The sequence below is a fragment of the Hemicordylus capensis genome, chromosome 5 (assembly GCF_027244095.1).
Source record: "Hemicordylus capensis ecotype Gifberg chromosome 5, rHemCap1.1.pri, whole genome shotgun sequence".
NCBI lineage: Eukaryota > Metazoa > Chordata > Lepidosauria > Squamata > Cordylidae > Hemicordylus > Hemicordylus capensis.
Genome location: NC_069661.1, coordinates 14,468,787 through 14,489,626, shown reverse-complemented (window position 1 = coordinate 14,489,626; position 20,840 = coordinate 14,468,787). Strand labels below are relative to the sequence as shown.

The 20,840-nt window shown below is 45.1% G+C and overlaps 1 protein-coding gene across 6 annotated transcripts in view; it reads right to left on the bottom strand.

The window, feature by feature from the left end:
* Positions 1-301: 301 nt before the first annotated feature.
* The window catches only part of SHROOM3 (shroom family member 3), a 250,264-nt gene continuing 229,725 nt past the window's right edge, over positions 302-20,840 (bottom strand). For all 6 annotated transcript variants that reach the window (XM_053255546.1, XM_053255547.1, XM_053255550.1 and 3 more), the window contains 6 exons: positions 15,350-15,426; positions 10,058-10,942; positions 8,063-8,554; positions 6,244-6,394; positions 4,943-5,215; positions 302-2,003 (listed from right to left, as the gene is read on the bottom strand). In XM_053255546.1, the coding sequence (XP_053111521.1) occupies positions 1,659-2,003; positions 4,943-5,215; positions 6,244-6,394; positions 8,063-8,554; positions 10,058-10,942; positions 15,350-15,426 (2,223 nt within the window). In that variant the 3' untranslated portion in view covers positions 302-1,658. The remainder of the gene's footprint in view (positions 2,004-4,942; positions 5,216-6,243; positions 6,395-8,062; positions 8,555-10,057; positions 10,943-15,349; positions 15,427-20,840) is intronic.

The following is a 20,840-nucleotide window of genomic DNA, read 5'->3' as shown; positions in this document are numbered from 1 at the left end:
CCCACGTTTGCTAAAGTGGCATTCCACTTTTTCTCTGCATCAAAAGCAGCGGGGGGGGGGGGCCTTCAGAACTTGCTGAATCCCACCTACCCAAAGTCATGGAGAAATCCTACGAATATTAAGCGGAACACATGAAGGCAAAACCCCATTCTGGATTTAAAAAGATTAGAGAGTTTAAGAGATTGTGGGAAAGTCTACTCAAGTTGCACACGTTTGTGCTTAGTAGTTTTGGCTAAGGTTTGCTTTGGGGACAGTTGGCTCCAATGAGATTAGCAAAACAAAGTACCACTAGATTTAAAAGGATGAACCAAGGTGAAGGTGTATAGCCCCTGCAGGGAAAATTGAAAGAATAAATCTATAAATAAGAGCATTCAAAGAACCACCTCAAAAAGTCATTCAACTTTGTTTCAGGCTGCATGCGATTTCAGTTTTCCATTAAAAAAAATTTGTTTCCATATTGTCAGTGAGCTTCAGAGAGAGAGAAGGGGAAATCTCTTTGCTGCAGTTCTGTTTGGACTCCTGAGTTGTTCGGTTCACACAAGTGCTTGCTCAAACAGTGGTTGCTTCACATCTCAGATCTGGAAGAAGGTATTTGCTGTGCAAAGTTTTCTTGGGAAGGTCACTTACTGGTACATTCAGCGGGTACTGAAAGAGATAAATGCCCTGATCCAGTGACGGCATGTTGCACAGAGGTAGGGCCATCATGTGCATGGAACAATGCCCACAGTCCTGCACTGGATCCCACTGTGCAGAAAAGGAAGGGCAGAGATTTGTCCTGTGCGTCACTGAATGTCGCTGTGCATGGGTAGTGACCCGCAAGGTTGAGGGAGCAGATCCAATGGAATAGAACGTGCATGGTTGTGCACGTGTGAACATGATCCATAGCACCGTGACAGGAATTCTTTTCCCCACCCAGGAAAAATGAGGGTGTGCTTCCCCATCTGTCTCCTGATGCAGATGTTAGGGCTGAGGTACACAAAGCATGAGTTGCATGCAACATCTTTGTGTGCGCAAGCATCCCTAGATAGGGGCATGAAGTTTTCCCTCCTAGTACTTCATTGGGCATCTATAGCTGCTCCAAGCTATGGTGTGTGGCTATCTTTGGGGGCTGGGGTGGGTCTCCTCTTTTCATTTCTTCTGTTGAGTAAAAAAAATTTTTTTAAAACAATTTTTTCTACGTACATACTGAAGTAGAATCAAATAATTGGTTAGCTTATGTACAAAATCTTTACAGAATCCTGTCTTGCAGTTTTAAAAAATATAAATACCAATATTGTTCAGGACAGCAGGTCTCATTCATATTTTAATTAAGGCTTCATTTTTGTATATCCTTCATTATTTAATGACTGCCGGCGCTCGGAGGGGCCCAAGATGCCTTTAGCAGGAACAGCCCAAGTTTGTCCATAATGAGCCAGTCCACTCACAGATCACATTGCCTCCTCGGCATTTCTTGTAGCCGCAAAGATTCTTTTCTCAAGTGATCCAGACAGGCTTAACTTGTGATCTCAGGGGAAAGGAAAAGAGAGCTTTCATGCTGCTGATTTCCCCTATGTTAATTGGTTTTTTTAAAAAAAAATTAAACCCACAATCAATTTAAAAGGTTAAAAGATGTCTCTTGATTAAATAAAGTCAAGAAGAAGGGACCCCTCTGGGAAAGGTCAGAGTGAAGACGCTGGTGCTGGAAGTCTGTTGTTACCAGTCCCTGTGGGTGATGGGGATTCTGTGGCCTTTTTGTTCTGAAGGGTGAAGTCTGTGGGGAGGCTCTCCAAAAGGCACTTGAGCTGCTCCTGCCCGAGTTTGATCTTGTCGTCCAGCTCACGCTGCTCTATGAGCAGCGCAGACTTCATCTTCACAAAATGCTGGTAGTCCTGAAGCTGCTCCTCTGAGAGGTAATTGCACAAGATGTCCAAGACCACACGCTCTCGCCGGTCCAGGTTCTCCTTCAGCTCACGGGCATCCTCATGCTGGCCAGCCAGCATCTTCCGCTTCTCATTCAAGGAGTTCTGTCCCAGGTCACCGCAGTGGCAGGGCGAGGGGGAAGAGGAGAGAAGGAGAGAAATTTAGTATCACAGCTCTGGAGCTTGTGTTCCTCGGCCTGCTCCCTCCCTGCCATTTGGGGTGGATGGATTCTCCCAGCTATTTCCTAATGTCTTGAAGTTCGTCTGAGCTGAACCTAGTCTAACGAGTGCCTGGATGCTTATGTCTGCATTACAATATGATTGCCCCTTATCCAACAAGAGCTGTAATGTGCAGGGGTTTCCCCATTCCCTTCAATGGGGGTGAAAGTCCTCCCTGTGCAGAGTGGTCTGCTCCCTTGAAATGGACAATGGAGCTCACTTCTGTAGGAGCTCTTTGTATGAAAGATTGTGGAGTCTTTCAGTCTGGTTTCTAAAGATCTTTGAGGCCATATTATTTATCTATTTATCTATTCATTCATTCATTCATTCATTCATTCATTCAGCACATTTAGAAACACATGTCTCTTGGCAGTTTACAATAAAACACAGATTAAAAACAAAGTTGAAACATTAAAACAAGTTAGAGCAATGATAAATTCTATAAGTCTGATTAAAAGCCTGGGTGGGGGGAAAAAAGTGTCTTAACAGCCCTTTAAAAAGCTGTCAGAGATGGAGTGGCTCTTATTTCGGATGGGAGCGCATTCCAGAGTCTAGGGGAGGCAATGGGGAAGGCCCATCCCTGATTAGCCACTAGTCATGCTGGTGGCAGCTGCAAACAGACCTCCCCAGATGGTCTCAAGAGGTGTTGGGGCTCGTACGGATGGATTCTCAGCTTGGGTGCCCATATGTTATACCCTGCTAACTGGTGGGGGCGGGGGGGAAGAATCTTAACTTGATGGTTCTCTAATATTTATTTTTTCAATTTCTATACCGCCCTTCCAAAAATGGCTCAGGGCAGTTTACACAGAGAAATAATAAATAAGATGGCTCCCTGTCCCCAAAGGGCTCACAATCTAAAAAGAAACTTAAGGTAGATACCAGCAACAGCCACTGGAGGGATGCTGTGCTGGGGGTGGATAGGACCAGTTGCTCTCCAACTGCTAAATAAAGAGAATCACCACATTAAGAGGTGCCTGTTTGCCAAGTTAGCAGGGGGTTATTTAACAACAGAGAGAGCAACTGTCCCTGTTCAGCCCAGAATAGCCTCTCTCCAGTGGCTGTTGCTGGTGTCTCCTTTTCAGTTGTGAGCCCTTTGGGGACAGGTAACCATCTTCTCATTCTTTTGCTATGTAAACGGCTTTGTGTAAGTAGTAGCCAACATGACACACAGAGGTTCTACACACAAGTGGTGTGTAGAGCCTGGGAGAGTTCGAGCCCTTACCCTCGCCCGACTAAATGCTCTACCTACAGTGGTCCTATTCGGAAGATTCGCAGGCACGTCAAGTGTATCTAGAGTGTGTCCATGTGGATCTGGCCATATTGAAACAACCGCGCATGTCCTGTTGTATTGCGATTATTATAGAGAAGTAAGATGTAAATTAATAGCCCCGCTTTTGAATAATTTCCCTGGTCATCAAGATGAATTTTATTTAAATTACTTGCTTACCAATCCAAATTCTGATGTTGTATATATGGTGGCTAAATTTTGCTATATAATATGTCAAATGCAGACTCACATGGTGTAATGAACTTTGATTGCTGTTTTTATCCTTTTTTTAAAAAAAATCATCTGTTTTTATCTTATTGAACTGGTCTATGACTGAAATAAATTGATTGATTGATTGGCCTGGGAGAGTTCGGCGTAGCCTGCTCTCCCCACAGACGATCAGTCGTGAAGCCCTGGGCAGCCAGACTGGTCGCCCATACAACTACCAGCTCCGTCATGGAGCCCCATGGGTACTGCAGGGTTCGGGGGCTGCCTGGCCCCCGGAAGTCCCAGGATTCTCTGCGCGACCCCCGAGGTCGGTAGGCTTGTTGTCGCCTCTACTCGTGTGTTGCCAGGCACCACGGCGGCACATGATTAAAAAACCAAGGTTAACTGAGCGCTTGCTCCTTTAACCTTGTTTAAGGGGAGGGGGGATTCGGTGGGCTAGCCGCTGTGGAGCCACTGGGCTTGCCCAGTGGTTCTGACGATCACTAGAAAGTGGGCTAGGCTCCCTTAGCCCACTTTCTAGTGATTGTGGGAATAAGCTCACAATCTCCCAGCAACCGTTGGGGTCGGTGCACAACTTCAAAGGTTTCCAGTGGAAAGGGCTGTGCTTTGCTGCCCAGGAGCAGTTTTTAGTAGGGATGTGCCCGGACCAGTCCGGAAGCCATTGTAAAGGCCTCCGAACCGGTCCGGTCTGGTCCAGCCCTGGGCGGTTCGGTTCGGGTGGGGGGTTTGCTTTAAGAGCGGGGGAGGGTTTACTTACCCCTCCCGCCGCCTTCCCGCTCTGGCCCCCATAATTGTAGTAGTAATCGGGGTGGCAGGATACCTCCCTGCCGCCCCTTCACCCCTTTTGCTCTTCAAACCAAGCAGGAGTCCTGGGCGTGCGTGCGCACTTCACAGAGACCTCCCTGCTGCCCCTTCGCCCTTTCGCTATTCAAAGCTCCCTAGCTTTGAATAGCGGAAGGGGCGGCACACAAATGTGTTAAATAAGTCAACAAATGCAAACCAAGGCGGACCTGGCTTGGCAAAGGGTCATGCTTGCTGCCACAAGACCAGCTTTCCTCCCCAATTGATAGTTTACTTCAGCAAGATAGTTCCACTTGGCAAGCAAATGGGAGTAGAGAGGACCATACAAAAGTGAAGTATTTTACTGCTGGCATCACGGCTGGAGAAAGCAACTGCTGCTTGAGTGGTCAGGTGCCAACCCTCTTTAAGCTGGCAGTTCAGAAGTGAAATACTTTATTGCTGACGTCACTGCTGGAGTAAAGTGCCGCTCTTTCGGAGTGAAATTATGGTTGAGCCCTGTGTTAAGTGCTAGCTGTCTGAACCTACGTACCCGTTCTTGATTATCAGCATCTTCACCAAGGCTGTTGAGAACATTCTCCACCCGGGCCAGGCGTCCTGAGAGCGAAAGCAGCAGGCTGACCACCTTATCCAAGTCTCCAATAAACATCTTGTATTTCTCAAACTCATTGGGCTTGCACAGGTCACTGATCAAAGCTTCCACTTCCTCTCCCAAGGCGGCGTTGAGCTTGATATCTGCCAACAGACTCTCCTTGGCTTCTTTTAGAGTCTCCAGCTTGTGAGACAAGCTCTCAATAAGTTCAGCCTAGCAGGACAGAATTGAGCACAAATCAATTTCTACTACCATGATAGCAAACAGTCTGAAAGTATTTGTCCAAAGATTACTGATGAATCCCTCTAGCCAGAAGATATGATGCATGCAGATAAGCTAACCAGAGAGAGGGTGGCTTGGTGCAGCTACTGATGCTATTGCTATAAACAATTAATAGACGTTTGACCAATTCCAATTCACAGCTGGCTGCCTTTATGAAGGTGGCAACCATTTATTGGGTACATAACATAAAGGAAAGTTGGTTTTCAAACAGAAAGAGTGGTCAATATGCAAACTAAGGAACCCGTAGTGCTCATGCACTGGGGGGCTTTTTTTTTTTTACACATCTCCCTTGCCCCTGAAAGTGCTCCCCACAATCTGGACGTAAGTCCCTTAGGGCTACATGACCCTCAGGAACCTGCTTCTGGTTCACACAGTGTGCTGCTAGGGGCAAGGGAGACTGGCAAAAATCACCCTTCTTGTGGACAAACACACTATACTCCATGAATGCAGAATGCTGAAGCAGTGCCCATGCAGCACCAATGCTTCAGTGGGAGCGCTGGTGCTTCCTTAGTTCACATGTCAGCCGGTGCATTCTCTGCGTTACAGTGTATGCTCCTTGAGAACGCACGTTCCTGTGCCTTTTCAGACTTTCTCCTCCGCATATGCATTCTATGCACAGAAAGGTGAATGGGAGCATGCCACTGGCCTCACCCTCAACTCTACAATGCCCCACTGACCCACTGTTCACTTGCATAATTTATTGTGCTTTTATTCATCAAGAGGGAAAATAGCTATGTGGAGCATTGAAATCTTCTCCCTGCTTTCTGGAAATCCTTCTCAGTGACCCACTCCGACTTCTTGATTTCACCACACATGGGACATCACAGTCAAGCACTTCCTGTTTGATGCTGAATTCTGCATCTGTGCTTGTGAGGCATGACCAAAGAATCCTGGGTTCATCCAGCCTTGCCTACCACCATGGCTGGCTTCAGTCCCTGCTGGGGATGCTCAAAACTCACTTTCTTCTCGTTGACATCTCTCTGCTCTTCATCCCCACATGCTTCCTCGGGCAAATCTTTGATTTTGTTCAGGAGCTCGGCTTTGGGTGCAGACACGTTGTAGTAAGCCGGGCATGGAACCAAAGTTGTGGCAGCTTCTTTCTCTTCTCTCCTAAACCATGACACAGAACACATATACGCATAGCAGTCCGGAAAGGGATAGTTGGCATTCTTCCTCCAATCAAGAATCATGCAATTCTGATTAGCTGTCATAACTATGTAAACAGGTATTTAGTGTATTTTCTTTGTGCTGGCTGATGATTGAAATAAAGTTTGAACTGAACTGAACTGAACTATAAAGATGATTGGGGAAAGTGTTTTAATCTTCCTCTAAAAATAGCTCTTCTTCACTTTGAGAGCCAACTCCCTGACCTATATGGCACACTTCCTCAAGGACCTGGTTAGTGACATTAATTCAGGATCACCACCAGATGGCACCAGTCTGCTATTTTTAAGATTACCCACAATCCAGCCTCCTATATACAATCTCATAGGATGATTTGTCTTCAAGGAATTCTTTCCACACTGACTCATCTGCCAAGATAACTCCACAATATTGCAGAAGACATAACTTACTCCCTGGTGCACTCTCAGTTCATGCAGGGCTCCAGGCTGAAGACAATCCTCGCCGCTGCTGCCCTGCTTGAACTGAGAATGCAAATGAACTGAACTGAATGAAAAGATTAAAACTGAACTGAGTTCAGTTGAACTGAAAAGATAATCATAAACGAAACGCCTGATAAAAGAGGCGTGTTTTCAAAAATTGTTTAAAAACAACCAGAAATGGGGAGATTCTGAGTTCATTTTGGGGTGGGTTCCAGAGCCTTGGAGCAAGTGAGCCAGTGGCAACTGCAACCAGACCTCCCCAGAGGTACCTATTTCACTGGTACTATGAGAGAGAACATAAGAACAGCCCTGCTGGATCAGGCCCAAGGAAGCCCATCTAGTCCAGCATCCTGTTTCACACAGTGGCCCACCAGATGCCACTGGGAGCCACAGGCAGGAGTTGAGGGCATGCCCTCCCTTCTGCTGTTACTCCCCTGCAACTGGTACTCAGAGGCATCCTGCCTTTGAGGCTGGAGGTGGCCTGTAGCCCTCCAACTAGTGGCCGAGGGGAGAGAAAATCCCCTCTATTTGCTTTCCCCACATCATAAGTAACGTTATAAAACTCTACTCCGTATAAGGCAGCTTAATATTTTATTTTTAGTCAGCCTCCTCTATGGACGAGTACATTAGACTCATGAGCGCTTTAATTTTTAAAATTAATTTGTTCCTTGCAACGCAGTAGCAGTTCTTGAGTTACTGCCCTCAGGAAAGAGTTCCCAACCTTGAATCCTCAAATGATGTTGGACTACAACTCCCACCATCCCAGCTACAATCTGGCAGGGATGATGGAAGTTGTAGTCCATCAGCATCTGGAGACCCAAGGTTGGGGACTGTAGCCCAACAACACCTGGTAACCCACCGTCGGGAACCTGTGCCCCAAGGATTTAAGCTCCTGGGGTCAGGAACCATCTCAGGTTCAAATAAACACACAAGTTCTTCTGTTGGGTCCTTTATTTCCCACACAGTAAAAGCAATGTGGGAGGGAATGCATGAGCTCAAGAACTGCTGCTCTCATCTCTCCCTTGGGACTGGGGAGGATACAACATCTGGGGGAGGGACATAACATGTGAAGAAGCTCAGGGCTTTGTCCCTCAGCAGTGAGCACAAGCAACCTGGCCAAGCAGAGAGCAAAGATACCTGCCCTGCTACTGCAGTGGACGGAAACAGACCTTACCTGCCGTCATCAGGAACAGAAGAAATGGCTCTTTTTTGCATTATTTTCCTCTTCATGTTCTCCTTAAGCAATCTGGCCCCACTAGGAAATATTCCTTCCATCAAGTCCATAGTAGTCTTCATCTTGCAGTCTGGATCTAGAATGTCAGCTAGTGACTTGTCTTTATGGATGATCTCCTTTGCTAAGGCCTCTTCCTTGATATCCTCTGGAGTCTTCTTCTTCCCTGTGTAACTCTCAGGGCCCGGCTTGCCATCTTCACACTCCTTCCCTGCAATGACAGGCTCTCGGGGCTCACTAGCAGGTGAGTCATCAACAGGCCCTTGCATAGTTGGCGGCGTCTGCTGTGATTCCAAGGAAGGGGAGGAGCCATTTGCTTTGGCTCCTGAGGTCCCAGAAACTGCAGGTGGAGCAGCCCAGCTGCTCTTGGTGACGGTGGTGTTCGGGGCTGCTTTCTCCCTCTCACTGAAGCTCCTGGGAAATCTCTTAAAGTTTCTGTTAATAGGCAGAAGAAATGCAGTTTTAAATCAGGGATCCTGGAACGTGGTCACAGAGCACCTTTTAGGGAAAGAAAACCGAGCTTCCACTAATGTAAATCACACCTTGATCCTAACCAACTTTATTTGAAAGTTAAATTTCACTGGTTTCTGAAGGTAGATGTGTGAATTCACAGCCTAATACAAAACAGAATACAGCCATCTTAACTGACAATGCCTACCTCTGCATTAAGTTTGGGGTACATTTGGAAGTATATTCACAAATATTCAGCATAATATTTCACCTTTACAACTGGAACATGGCCAACATTTGTACTTCGACTGTGACATTCTACATCAAAATTCAAGTGATTTATCCTTCTTGGCATCTCTTGGTTGCTTTGATTTTGGCAGGCTTGCAACATGAAATATTGAACGTCAAGTACTACATGCCATTGCAACTATACTACATGCCATCGCATCTCTTGGTTGCTTTGGTTTTGGCAGGCTTGCAGCATGCAATATCAAACTTCAAACACTACACTGCCATTGCAGCATTCAGTACTGTTGATATTAACCATGCTATGCTGTAGAAGCCATCAAATATGATCAGATATTAACTACCCCTGCACGTGAGCTATCAAATATTGAATTCATTCAAATATAATCAGATGTTAAAACAGCAAATGTTTGGTGAATATTTGGCAAAAAAATAGAGTATCCAGAGACTATCTAACCAAGATATTTGCAAAGGAGAGGTTCTGAAGCAAATTCGTTTCAGTTTGGGGCAAGCACATCACAGAAAAAATGGAGACTAAGTATATTATTTAAAATGGTTGCTACCAGGGATGTAGCCAGGTTGGAGTGGGCCATGGGACAAAAAGTGAAGATGGGGCCCTGTCCCCCCACACCAACCTTCTTCTTCAGAGAGGCATGAAAGGAAGAGCAAGGAGCAAGCTGTCACCCGGCTGGCAGGCCCTCCTCCCTGCAGTGATGTGACCCGGCCTTTTATTTTATTTTTAAAATTATTATGAGGTGCTCTTGCACAAGAACACCATTCTAGTTTTGCCAAAATGGTGCCCTTGTGCAAGAGCACCTCATAATAAAACAAAACAAAAATCAAAAGGCAGGGTCACGTCGCTATGGGTGCCACAGGCTGCTGGAGGGAGGGAGTGTAGTGGTTGTGCGAGGCCGCCCGCCAGTGAGGAGCGGTACCACAGTCGCCGCCAAGCAGGTATGAACCCTCTCATCTACATCTACTGTTGTGAGTTGCCTCTTGTTGCCCCCACCCCACCGCTCTTTAAAAGCCTTTTTTGCAGGCTTCCCCTTTACAAGCATTGCCCCTCGAACCACCGAACCGGTTCGACCTGCTTCGGTCGAACGGAGTGGACCACTCACTTGGTTCAACCAAACCGGTTCACAGACTGGTCCGAATTCAGTCCAACCCGCAGAAACTGGTTCTGTGCATTCCCCTAATGGGCAGGAAGCAGGGGGTGCACAGTGATGCATAGTAATTCCTCACCTTGCTGCAGATTCCTCCTCTCCAGGGTTTGTCAGCTTGTTGTCTGCCAGCTGATCAACTTCCAACGTAACAGGAGGAGGAGGTGGAAATTCTTCTCTGGTGTTTTCAACAGCGCTGGGGCTCAGTGGAGGTGGCAATGGAGGAAGTGAATGCTCAGGTGCAGCATCTGCAGTACAAGGCTGCGTCTCTTTGAAGAAAACATCGTCGTCATCCTCTTCCCGTTGGAATGGTGGAGGGGTCATCTGCAGGTAGGACTCCGAGATGCGGAGTGAGAGTCTCCCTTGACCAGGAGTTGTCTCTGGCTCAGAAGAAGAGCTGCCTTGAGATGGAAGACTCTGCCACCTTTGAAAGACCTTCTGCCCAGATGTTTGTGGAGACATGGAGCTCTTTGGGAGGCTGTCATCTTTGACCGAATGAACCCATTTCATTTTAGGTGGGAGATTTCTTTGAGGCAATGTGGTCTTCCATCTCCAAATTGTTTCTTCTGTTGGCTCTTTGGGTGGACAGTCGCCACCATCCAGATCTTGGGCCTGAATTTTACTACTGTTAGATCTGGATTGCCATCTTGTTACTAGGCCTTCTCCAGGAGCCTGAGAATCTGAAGGAGCCAGTGTGGAGTTAGCAGCATTAGATGAAGACCAGCCAGATTGGGAAGGTGTAATGAGTCTGGTGCCTTGCTTAGAATCGTGATGATGAGCCTTGAGATCTGTTGATGGCGGGGCAAATGCTGATGTTCTGCTGAGATGCCTTAAGAGATCTGGGGCTTTCTGGCTCTCATTCAGTACAGACAAACTACTAACCCGCTCATTGCTATGCCGAGGGTGAGGATAATAGTGTGTGAATGCTGGCTTCTCCATCAGATTTCTTTCTTTACTGCCAAATGATCTAGGACAGGGTTAAGAAGAGTGAGAGCTTTCAAAAAGGCAATAAATCAAGCTTGTCTGGCAGTGTTATATAAATATGAGATCCAGACTTCTACACAAAACAGAACCTTGCAGCCCAAATGCTACCAATTCAGCAACTAAACAAAATCTGTGCAACAGGGGGGAAATGCACACACTTAGTTTTTTTAAAATTATATTCCAACAGCAGCACCTGTGTTCTTGCTGAATTCAGAACTTTTATTTTCATAAAGGACCAAAGTTTGAGAGGAGATGAGCTGAAAACATACTGCTGGTGGTGAGGGAGCAGGGAGAGCTAGATGTGTGTGCAGCAGGGACAGAAGGCATATACAAGTCTTCTCCGTCAACTACATTCTGTATGGAGTCCACAGAGGCTCCTCCTGGCTTCAGAGGTTCTAAATGACCTCAAGCAATATGTTTTCAAGCAATTTTGTCCAGTGATTAGGATTAGAAGCCTTGCTAATTTTTAAAAAAGGAATGCATGATTGGGAGTCTCCATATGGCACTATGTTGCTGTCTGATATTCACTGCGCATTCTGTCATCTCACGGTTCACCTTTTTCAAATAACATCAGCCTTCTGTTTTGTTTCTTTTGCAGTAATACTTATTACACTTTTGCAATAATACTTATTATACCTTCCATTTCCTTTCTTACAGTTTTCTTCCCTGAAAAGACATAACCATTTTGCTTTCTAAAGAGCCATTGATGGGGATTTTATCATCAGCATCTTGTATGTCTGAGCATTCTATGTAGTGATGGTTCCATTTTCCCTACTTCACTTCACTATTATTATCTTCAAAATGTTGATATATTTGTGAGTCAGGGGTCTCCTTACAAGTTCCACACTGATTCTTTAATCTGTTCTGTCCATTTGCATATTTTACTAGCCTGCTGTTAACTCTCATTTTCCCACCCCATCAATTCCATTCTGCAAAATGTTATGTTCAACAATTCCTGAATATAATTACTTTCCACTAAAGGAATGTGCTTAATAAAACACTAAAATTATGATACAGTAAGAGCCATCCCAAAGGTTCTGAAATGGTAATTAAGCTCTCAGGAATGCTAGATTTGGCAGCAACATATATTACTTAATACCTCCATTTCCTGCTCCTATTGGCTTATTTCTATGTGAGTGTCAAACTAGTTACTTAAGAAGTGGAGCGGACAAGGAGGAATAACCACAAATAAAGAGTTATGAAACACTGATGAATTGGGAATGATGAGAAGACAAATAGGGTGCATTCATGCAACACTGCTGCAGGACCATTTAGGAGCTGTCTGTAAGATTCCCACAGGGAGGGCATGAGCTTCTCTCCTTTCAGAAAGCTCTCTTGTTAGAAATTAAGCACTGACTCCAATGCTGGCTGTAATTCTCAGTTAGTCTCAGTTATTGTTGAAGCCATAAGAGGTAAAAAGCTAGTCCTGGTTCAGCAGAAGACAACACGGTCAGGATCATGTTGCCTCCCATCTGACTCAGAATGAATCAAAAGCTGGGGTGGTTGCCATTTCCTCCATGGTGGCCCCCATTTATTATTTAGTTATATGACATATTTGTATACCGCCCAAGACTTGCCTCTGGGCATTTTATAATGAAACTATGCTGTTGCTAGTAATTTTCTGTCTATGTGGTTAGGGTGGATGTTGTGGTTACGCACTATCTCAGTAGTGTCCATCCTCACAAGGAAGTGTGTCACCAGCATGGTACATAACCACACCGCCTGCCCCCGCTGTGTGGGTGGAATATAGATACATTATCTGAAGCCATGTGGGAGGCAGTGGGAACAACTGTGGTTCAAGGTAAAGCATAAAATGATTAGTGGTCACAGCAGATGCAAAGGACTTTTACGGTTTTGAGTTCTGACTGATCATGCCACACCAGAATAGTTCATGTGCAGCTCATGCCTAACACTCCAGGTATTTCGTGCTAAGATCGTGGCCCAACTACTTTTTGGAGTCCCGCTATGGATCCAGGGAGTAACAGCTGAACTGGAGAGAGTACAGTCTATTTTTCTAAGAGCAATCTTTGCAGTGCCTAGGTGTGTGCCTTATTCTGCTCTATGCTTGGAATCTGGGTCTTTCTCTATTGTCTGTAAAGCCTGGGAGCTTACTTTTGCTAGATGGAGTAAACTCTGTTCAGAGATTCAGGAATTTTCTTTTTTCCAATATTTATGGGTGGATTCTTATCCCAACCCTTGGCTAACATATGTAAATAATAAAATTATTCAACTGGGCCTTTCTCCTTCAGAACTCCTTACTTGGGAATATAATAAGGTGAAGGAAATATTATTTCTCCGGCTGCACAATATTGAACGGCAGGAACTTACGTCTTCGGCCAATAGGACTTTCTCCCCTCTATATTTTGGGATTTTGCCACCTTGGGGAGATAGAGGTGCTAATTACTTAACGCTGCATTTTTCTAAATTTTGGGTTTCATTTGCTCGGGCCCGGTTTAATGTGTTGCCCTCTTCTCTTTTGGAACAGAGGTTTGCTAAAGATCATCCTGTTGAGGTTTTCTGCCCTTGTGGCGTTGGCCTCCTGGAAACTGTCACCCATGTATTGCTATATTGCTCTTTATATTGGGATGCTAGAGAAGAACTTATTTCCCCTGTTACTCAAATTTCCCGGAAGGTGTGAACTCTTTTATACATATTACTGCCTTGCGGATTCAAGCCCCGGGATTACAACAATTGTAGCTAAATTTTTCTACATTGCCATCAGGTTAAGGTCCCTATTAAGTGCTTAATTGCGAGAGCTGTCTATTGTTTTTAAGTAATTTATTATGAGTGATTGTATTCTGTTTTATTGTGTTTTAGCATTGTTTATTGATCGTTGTATTGAGTATATTTGTTACTCCTATTTCTGCTGGCCAATGGCCGTAATAAAATTGACTGATTGGGCTCATGCCTAATGATGTGCTGCAGAGTTCATCGCTGGGCACACTTTCAACTAAAAGCAAGATCCTTATACCAACTATTAAGTTGTTTCATTATTTCATTCATTATTCATTATTAGTGGGTGTGCAGAAGCAGAAGCCAATTGTGTGACTATAATGCCAGCCAAAATGTAGCTTCTGAATCAGATTTCAGCTGCTGTCATTAGACACAAGCAAATAGCCAGTTACAGAAGTTTTATTAGAACACACCCTCTGCTCTGCCAACAAATTATGTTGCAATCTGAGCCAGACTGCGGGGGCTCAGGGTGAATATGTTTGTTAATGCTTAGGCAGATTAAAAGAGGTGTTTCCCGCCCCCTTTATTTATTGTTTTACTTCTATTTATTGCTCAGCATGTTTAAAACTTCCCTGTAAGCCAGTCTGAGAACACTATGAAGAGCAGGATATCACATTTCTTAAAGAAATAATTAAAGAAATAAGTAAACAATAAATGAGAAGATGACACAAAGTTCGTTCACACAACCGTTTATGGTAGGGTGAGGAGGAAGGCATGACACAACCTGCCTCCCCGCTCCCCTCCTCACTATTCTGGGACTGCTTCTGCCTTGCACCCACATGACCAGCACACGAGCAATTCATGAGGAGCGAGGAAGCAGGGGAGAAGCAGGCTGTGGCCTCCCACATCCCACAATACTCCACAACATTGAGAGACTGTGCAGTCTCGACTAGCGTTGTGCTAGCACAAACATCCTTGTGCTTGTGCACCAAGGTGCAAAACCTGTGGTGCAAATCCTGCTGAGCAACCTCTTTTTCCATGCATATACATTGCAAGGATTGATTGTGAAAGAGTGCAACTTTGGGATTTTGTGCAGGGATGCACTTTTCTTGCGAGTGTGTAACTATTATTGTGCAACAGCATCAGGAGTCTGGATGTCAACCAGCATCCCCAAGGTTATTTACAGGGAAATTGTCATTTTGAATTCATTTTAAAACTTCTGGTTAGTTTCAGTGGCTGATATAGTGCACAAGCTTTCCGCCTGCCTTGTAACAATTGCATGCAATTGTGCAAAAGTACTCCTGTGCATCACGTGCACACTGTGTTAGAAAGCCAATGGAAGCCTGCACAGTATGTCAGCCTGTGTCCCTCCCATCTGAGGGTTTAAAGTCCAATGGATCTGTTTAGCTCCTCTCTTACTCAGAAGCATACACTGACCATACATGGAAAAGAAACAGGAACTACGAAGGGATATAACTAAAACAAAACAAAACAAAAATAAAACAAAATAGTGATATCTTTACCTGAGCCAATTTCTGTAGATGGAAACATATGCAGCCTTTCTGAGCTATACAGAGCAGTTCAGCCGGAAGAGCTGAAAAGTAGCCAATGCTCAACCACATGGGACAAACACATCTTATTTTTAATGCAAATTTTTGTTAATGGAGAGTGACCACATCCCCAAAAGGTTAACACATCAAACAAATGTGATATGTACCTGGCACCAGCACCCACCACGTAGAAAGGGTCTTTCACGAAATGGCTGAGCTCAGTATGGTCTCCTGTCAGCAAGTCCTTCAGCAGAAAGAGAAGAGCAGTTAAAAGCAAACAGAAAATTGAACATTCTATAGAAGATAAGGCGCACACACACATTCAGGCATAATTAGTGCTTTATAAAAACTGAGTATTTGACTTCTGAGGCCCTGCACTCTGGTCCACTTGAAGCAGATGTCCAGCTGTTAGGCCCTCATGCTTTTGGTGTATCTATCTATATATTTAATTCTCTTAGCGGCATGCATGCCCAGGATTTGGTGGCGGAACTCTTGTGAGAGTTCCTGACATTGGGGCGAGAGTTTGGGGCAAAAAAAAATGGCGGAGGATGGTGGTGGTGGCAGGCCGCAAAACGGGAGGCGGCGGCGGGACGACCTGGCCTGGCCAAGCCGTCCTGGGTAAGGGGGAGGTGGCAGCGGAATAGCAGGCCAGGCCACCCCGGGTAAGGGGGAGGTGGCAAAGCCCGGACTGGCAGCCAAGGGCGGGACAGCCGGCGAGACAAGAAAGTGGAGGGGAAGCAGCGGAGAGACTGGTAAGAGAGTGAGTGGGAAAGGGAGAGTGGGGCAGGGGGGAGGGGGAGAGGGGAGGGAGGCAGGGGGGAGCGGGGAACAGCCGGCCCCAAATAGCGCACAGGTGCTCTGTGCAGGTCAGCTAGTTATCTACTATTTGTTTTAGTCCTTTTAGTATTAATATGCACTGTTTTATATGTAATCACCTTTTATCTACTCTCACTTTTAACATGTAATCACCCTTATACTTTATGCTGGTCTATGACCATAATAAAAATTGACTGATTGACTGATGTCCAACTGGTAGAAATGCAGGACCTTTCCAGTAGCAACACCAGGATTACAGAACTCTCTCCAAGAGAGATCAGACTGGTCTCTTCTTTGTCCATTCTAAGATGGAGGTTAGATACCCTTTTCTTCCAGAAGTATTTTTAACTGCTGTACTGGCCAAATTTAGATTGCTAAGGCTTAACTGATTTGATTGTGCTTTGTTGCTAGTATTTTATTGTTTTCACTACTTTGCAAGCCATTTCGTACATTTGCATCTGAGATATAAATATACTGGGCAGCATCTAGAGCAGACTAGTTAGTCATGATGAAGCACCCTTGAAATCAGAGAGACTAGTTAGTCACAACTAACTTAGTCCAGATGCTGCCCATTGGATCATGCTACATATATGGATCATGCATTTTTATTCTTTACATCTTTGTTACATTTTTATTATGCAGCTGCCAAGAGTTGCAAGGTTCTGAAAAAAGGTTCTACAACGCACTAAAAATAAAACAGATGGAAAATATTTGGGAATTTATGATTAGGAACAAGCTAACTCAACAAGTTAGGCAGGCTAGAAATGCAACTATGACTACCAATACAATGGGAATTGGGCTCCCTTTTATATGTTCCATTGAAGCTATTCCCCCAAACGAGCATATACCTCCCAAACACAAATGTGTATATTGCAATAGTTACTATAATTCTCATACATCTTTCTCCGTTTCTCAAACCGAAAACCTTCTTTCATCTGATAATATTTTAATATTCATCGTGCAGTCATTATTTCTGTATAGGTGTACTTTTCTACTTTTCTTTGTATGTATATGTTTATTGACTATTTTCTGTTCTATCTGGATTTTTTTCTGAAAGTTCATGTTTCAAAAAAACCTATTATGATGCTGGTGGCGGCGGCATGTGCAGGTATGCATACACACGCCACACAGGAGAGTAGCTAAGTGCTTGCAGCACTCAAAGACAGGGGACTCTGAGCCATCTTCATTTGTGGCTGAACAGAAACTGACATCTCCTAAGCAGTGCACTAGCACCTTGGTCAGCAACAGGCTTTAGTGGAGGGCCAGTCTGAGGACGCAGTGGAGAGAGTGGCATGCCAGGGTCCTCTCTCACTTGCCAAAGTGAACAATCTGCAAGTTGCCACTCCCTCCACACATGCCCTCTTGCCTCTGAGCTGGCAGCTGGACAGAGGCGGGGAGCTAGCATTCCACATGATCCAGTTTTGGGCCTGGTGCTGCCAGCTGGTGATCTCCACAGTAGCATTCCAGTCCTAAAAACAGCCGCCTCCCTCTAGCAAGCTGTCCTTTCATCAACACAAGATCTATGTCTGAACTCACCCTCTGTCAGAAAAAGCTTCACCTGTTGAATTTTGCTTGTCACACTGCCATTGAAAGCACACGCTGGCTGGGAAAACTGGCAATCTCTCTCTCACACACACAGACACACAGGCACCCTTAGCCCCCTTTGTCTTCTGCCTCAGGAAGAGGTGGAGAGCCGGTCTTGCAGCAGCAAGCATTAATTGTCCCCTTTGCTAAGCAGGGTTAGCCTTGGCTTGCATTCAGATGGGTGACTACACGCGAGCCCTGTCTGCTGTAAGATATTCCCCCTTAAGGGATGAGGTTGTAGCGCAATGGTATCTGCTTCCATGCAGAAGGTCCAAGGATCAATCCCTGGCAGCATCTCCAGGTATGGCTTGGAGCAGCTGATGTCAGTCAATGTAGACAATACTGAGCAAGATGGACCAATGGTCTGACTCGCTATGAGGCAGCTTCCTATGTTTCTAAGAAAATAAAACCTTTCCACGTACAGATAATGAGGCTTTTGTTGTATTTACCCGAATCCAATTCTAGGGTCCCCCCCCCACGTTCTATGATGTTAGAAATCAGGAGTGATCTTAAATTCAGAGCCCTGTTCCTTTCAGGTAAATACAGGTATATTTAACATCTATTTTAAGGGAGTTGTCTTAAATTCAGAGTCGTCTTCTACTCGAGTAAAGACAGTATTTTGCTAAGTTGACAATTAAAACTGACAAGACAGGAAAACTAGCTCAACTAGAGTCAAGGTACGATTATATCATGGGGGTGCCATTTATTTACTCTTGCCCGAGCTCCCTCCATTTCAGTGGACATCTCTGTGCATAACTAGCTGCCGGGTCGCAGCCTAGATTCACAGCTCAATCTGGCCAGCCACCACTATAAATAGAACTCAGCTTCACCCAGCCAGGCTATTCTGATGGTCTTACTCTTTCAGTGGTTTTGGATAACAAAAGAACTAACTGGTGCAAAGGTGTTCAGATCCAAGACGTAAGAGGACTTTGTTCTAAAGTACCGCTATACATGTACATCCCTAGCCATTAAGAAAGAGTGGTTTTAAAATGTGAAGAGAGAAAAAACAATTCCAAGAGAGGCAGAGGAGTCTGGATAAATGCACGAAAATACAGGCAAACAAAAGGCAGCAAACATGAAGAGACACATCTCCACGGTCATGAGATGCACATCCCACAGAGACAGTCCTCCCCGCCAAAGTTTCCCCTCTGCTGTGGTTTGCCTTGCTTTGTTGTTCGAGGCAAAGGCGGGGGGGACAGCCCACCAGTTGAAGTTGTTATCCTAATTTATAAGCCAGAGAGCTACAAGGCATGTTGGCTGAGACAAGCTAAAAGGAGAAGCGGAGGAAGATGGAGACTGCGCGGTTGAAGACAGATGGGCTTGCAATTCCGCACAGCTATCAATTTCCTCAGATCTTTAAACAAATTCCTTCAGTGACATTGCAATGTAATTTATAGTCAGTCTGCAGAGAACAGTATATACCCCAAGCGAATCCTTGGGAAATAGATAGTGAGCCAAGAGACAGGCAAGTCTGCTGCTGAAATGAGGGCGGAGGGGGGAGAGTGGGGGGCTTCCACAGACCTGATTGCTTTCTTTTAAAAAGAGATGCCCCTATTTTTTTTTTTAAATTTGCTCTGCTTTATCTGTCCTCACCTCCTCCTCTCCCCTTCAAAAATATGTTTGGGTTTGAAGGAAGCCATTCCCATTAAAAGCACTGATTGACTGATTGATTGATTGACCCCCATACCATTAACTGACGAGTGTCTGGAGAATTGGTGTGGCCCAGGGGATGTGCATTCCCCCTCCAAGTGGACTATTCTCTCTCCCCACCCCCCACCACTATGCTTCAGTTGCTGGCATGTACTGAATTTTTTTTTATCCTTATCAGGGTTGCCATTATTTTAAAATCTGTCCCTGCTGTTGTTGCTTTAACAGCAACCTGATGTTCAAAAATTAAGCTGGGGGAGATATTTACACCAGGGAAAGCTTCTCCTCCTAAACTCCAGCATGTCAAGCTGCTGTTAAAGGCATAAGTGGGCAGGACCAGTAAGAGGAACAGCAAACCTAACAACATATAATGGAGCATTTCCTCCAAATACTACACAGATCTGGCTACTAGAATATCAACTTTCTACAGTTCAAACTTAGAGCCAATTAGCAGGGGGAGAGCAGCTGGCCCTATCCATCCCCAGCACAGCATCCCTCCAGCAGCTGTTGCTGGCAGCCATTTATTTATTTGTTTGTTTGTTTGTTTATATGTTTATATCTATATTTATTTACAGTAGAACCTCAATATTCGCAGATTCACAGCTTCACATATCTGTGGTCGGGTAATGGACACCCAACCTCAGTATACATAGGGGGAAATACAACAAAGGGGGGGTTAAATCTGCATATCTGCTGGTTGTGGGTGGCTGGAAATGACCTCAGAGGTCATTCCAGACACCATTTTGAGTGCAGAAGCCATTTTATGGCTCATTCACTTGAAAAAAACACATGGGAAAAGGCTAAAAAATGGATAATTTTTAAATTTCAGGTGGACATTTCTAGACTGCTGGAGGCCCGCAGAGCATGGTAGAGCACATTATTTTGCCCTTTTAACACTTTTTTGGCTTTTTGGGGGGCAATTTTCTGGTCTCCGGGAACCTAACCCCTGCAATCCCATTGCCCCAATGACCCGGTATCATGGTTTCCATATCAACGGCAACTGCAGAGAACGGAACCCCTGCAAATATCGAGGTTCTTCTGTCTATCACTTTGGGAACCTTTGTTGAAAAGCGGTATATAAATATCCATCATATTTGCATTCATATGTACTAACGTACACAATGTTAGTGTACAATTGACCCTTAGACTGACTGGACCTAAGCTGAGCCTATCTGTTCCATGTAATAGGGGTATTCTGAGGTAAGGTACACTTCCTAGCAACCATGCACTTCCTGAGGGAAAACATAGGATAGTCCGAAAGCTCAGAAGCTGGGATGCATGAACCATCTGGAGGGCTGTCCCTCAGTAAGACACAGAGGTGTAGCTGTTTATCCAGAATTTGACTCCTGAGTAGGAATGCACACTGGGGACTGCAACAGCAGGGTACTTTCTAGAACGCCTTTTCTATGTGTGGTACCATCCTGGACATACTGGGGCATTCAAGTTGGGACTGCTCAGAGAAAGAAAGAGAGAGAGAGAGAGCGCGCACACTCTAGGAAGCAACTTATATGCCCCCATCTTTTCTCAACTCTGCTATAGCTGCTGCTACAAAAAGCTTGTTACTGACAGATGTCTGTAGAGTGGAGAGGAGGTGAGAACATCCAAGATGGC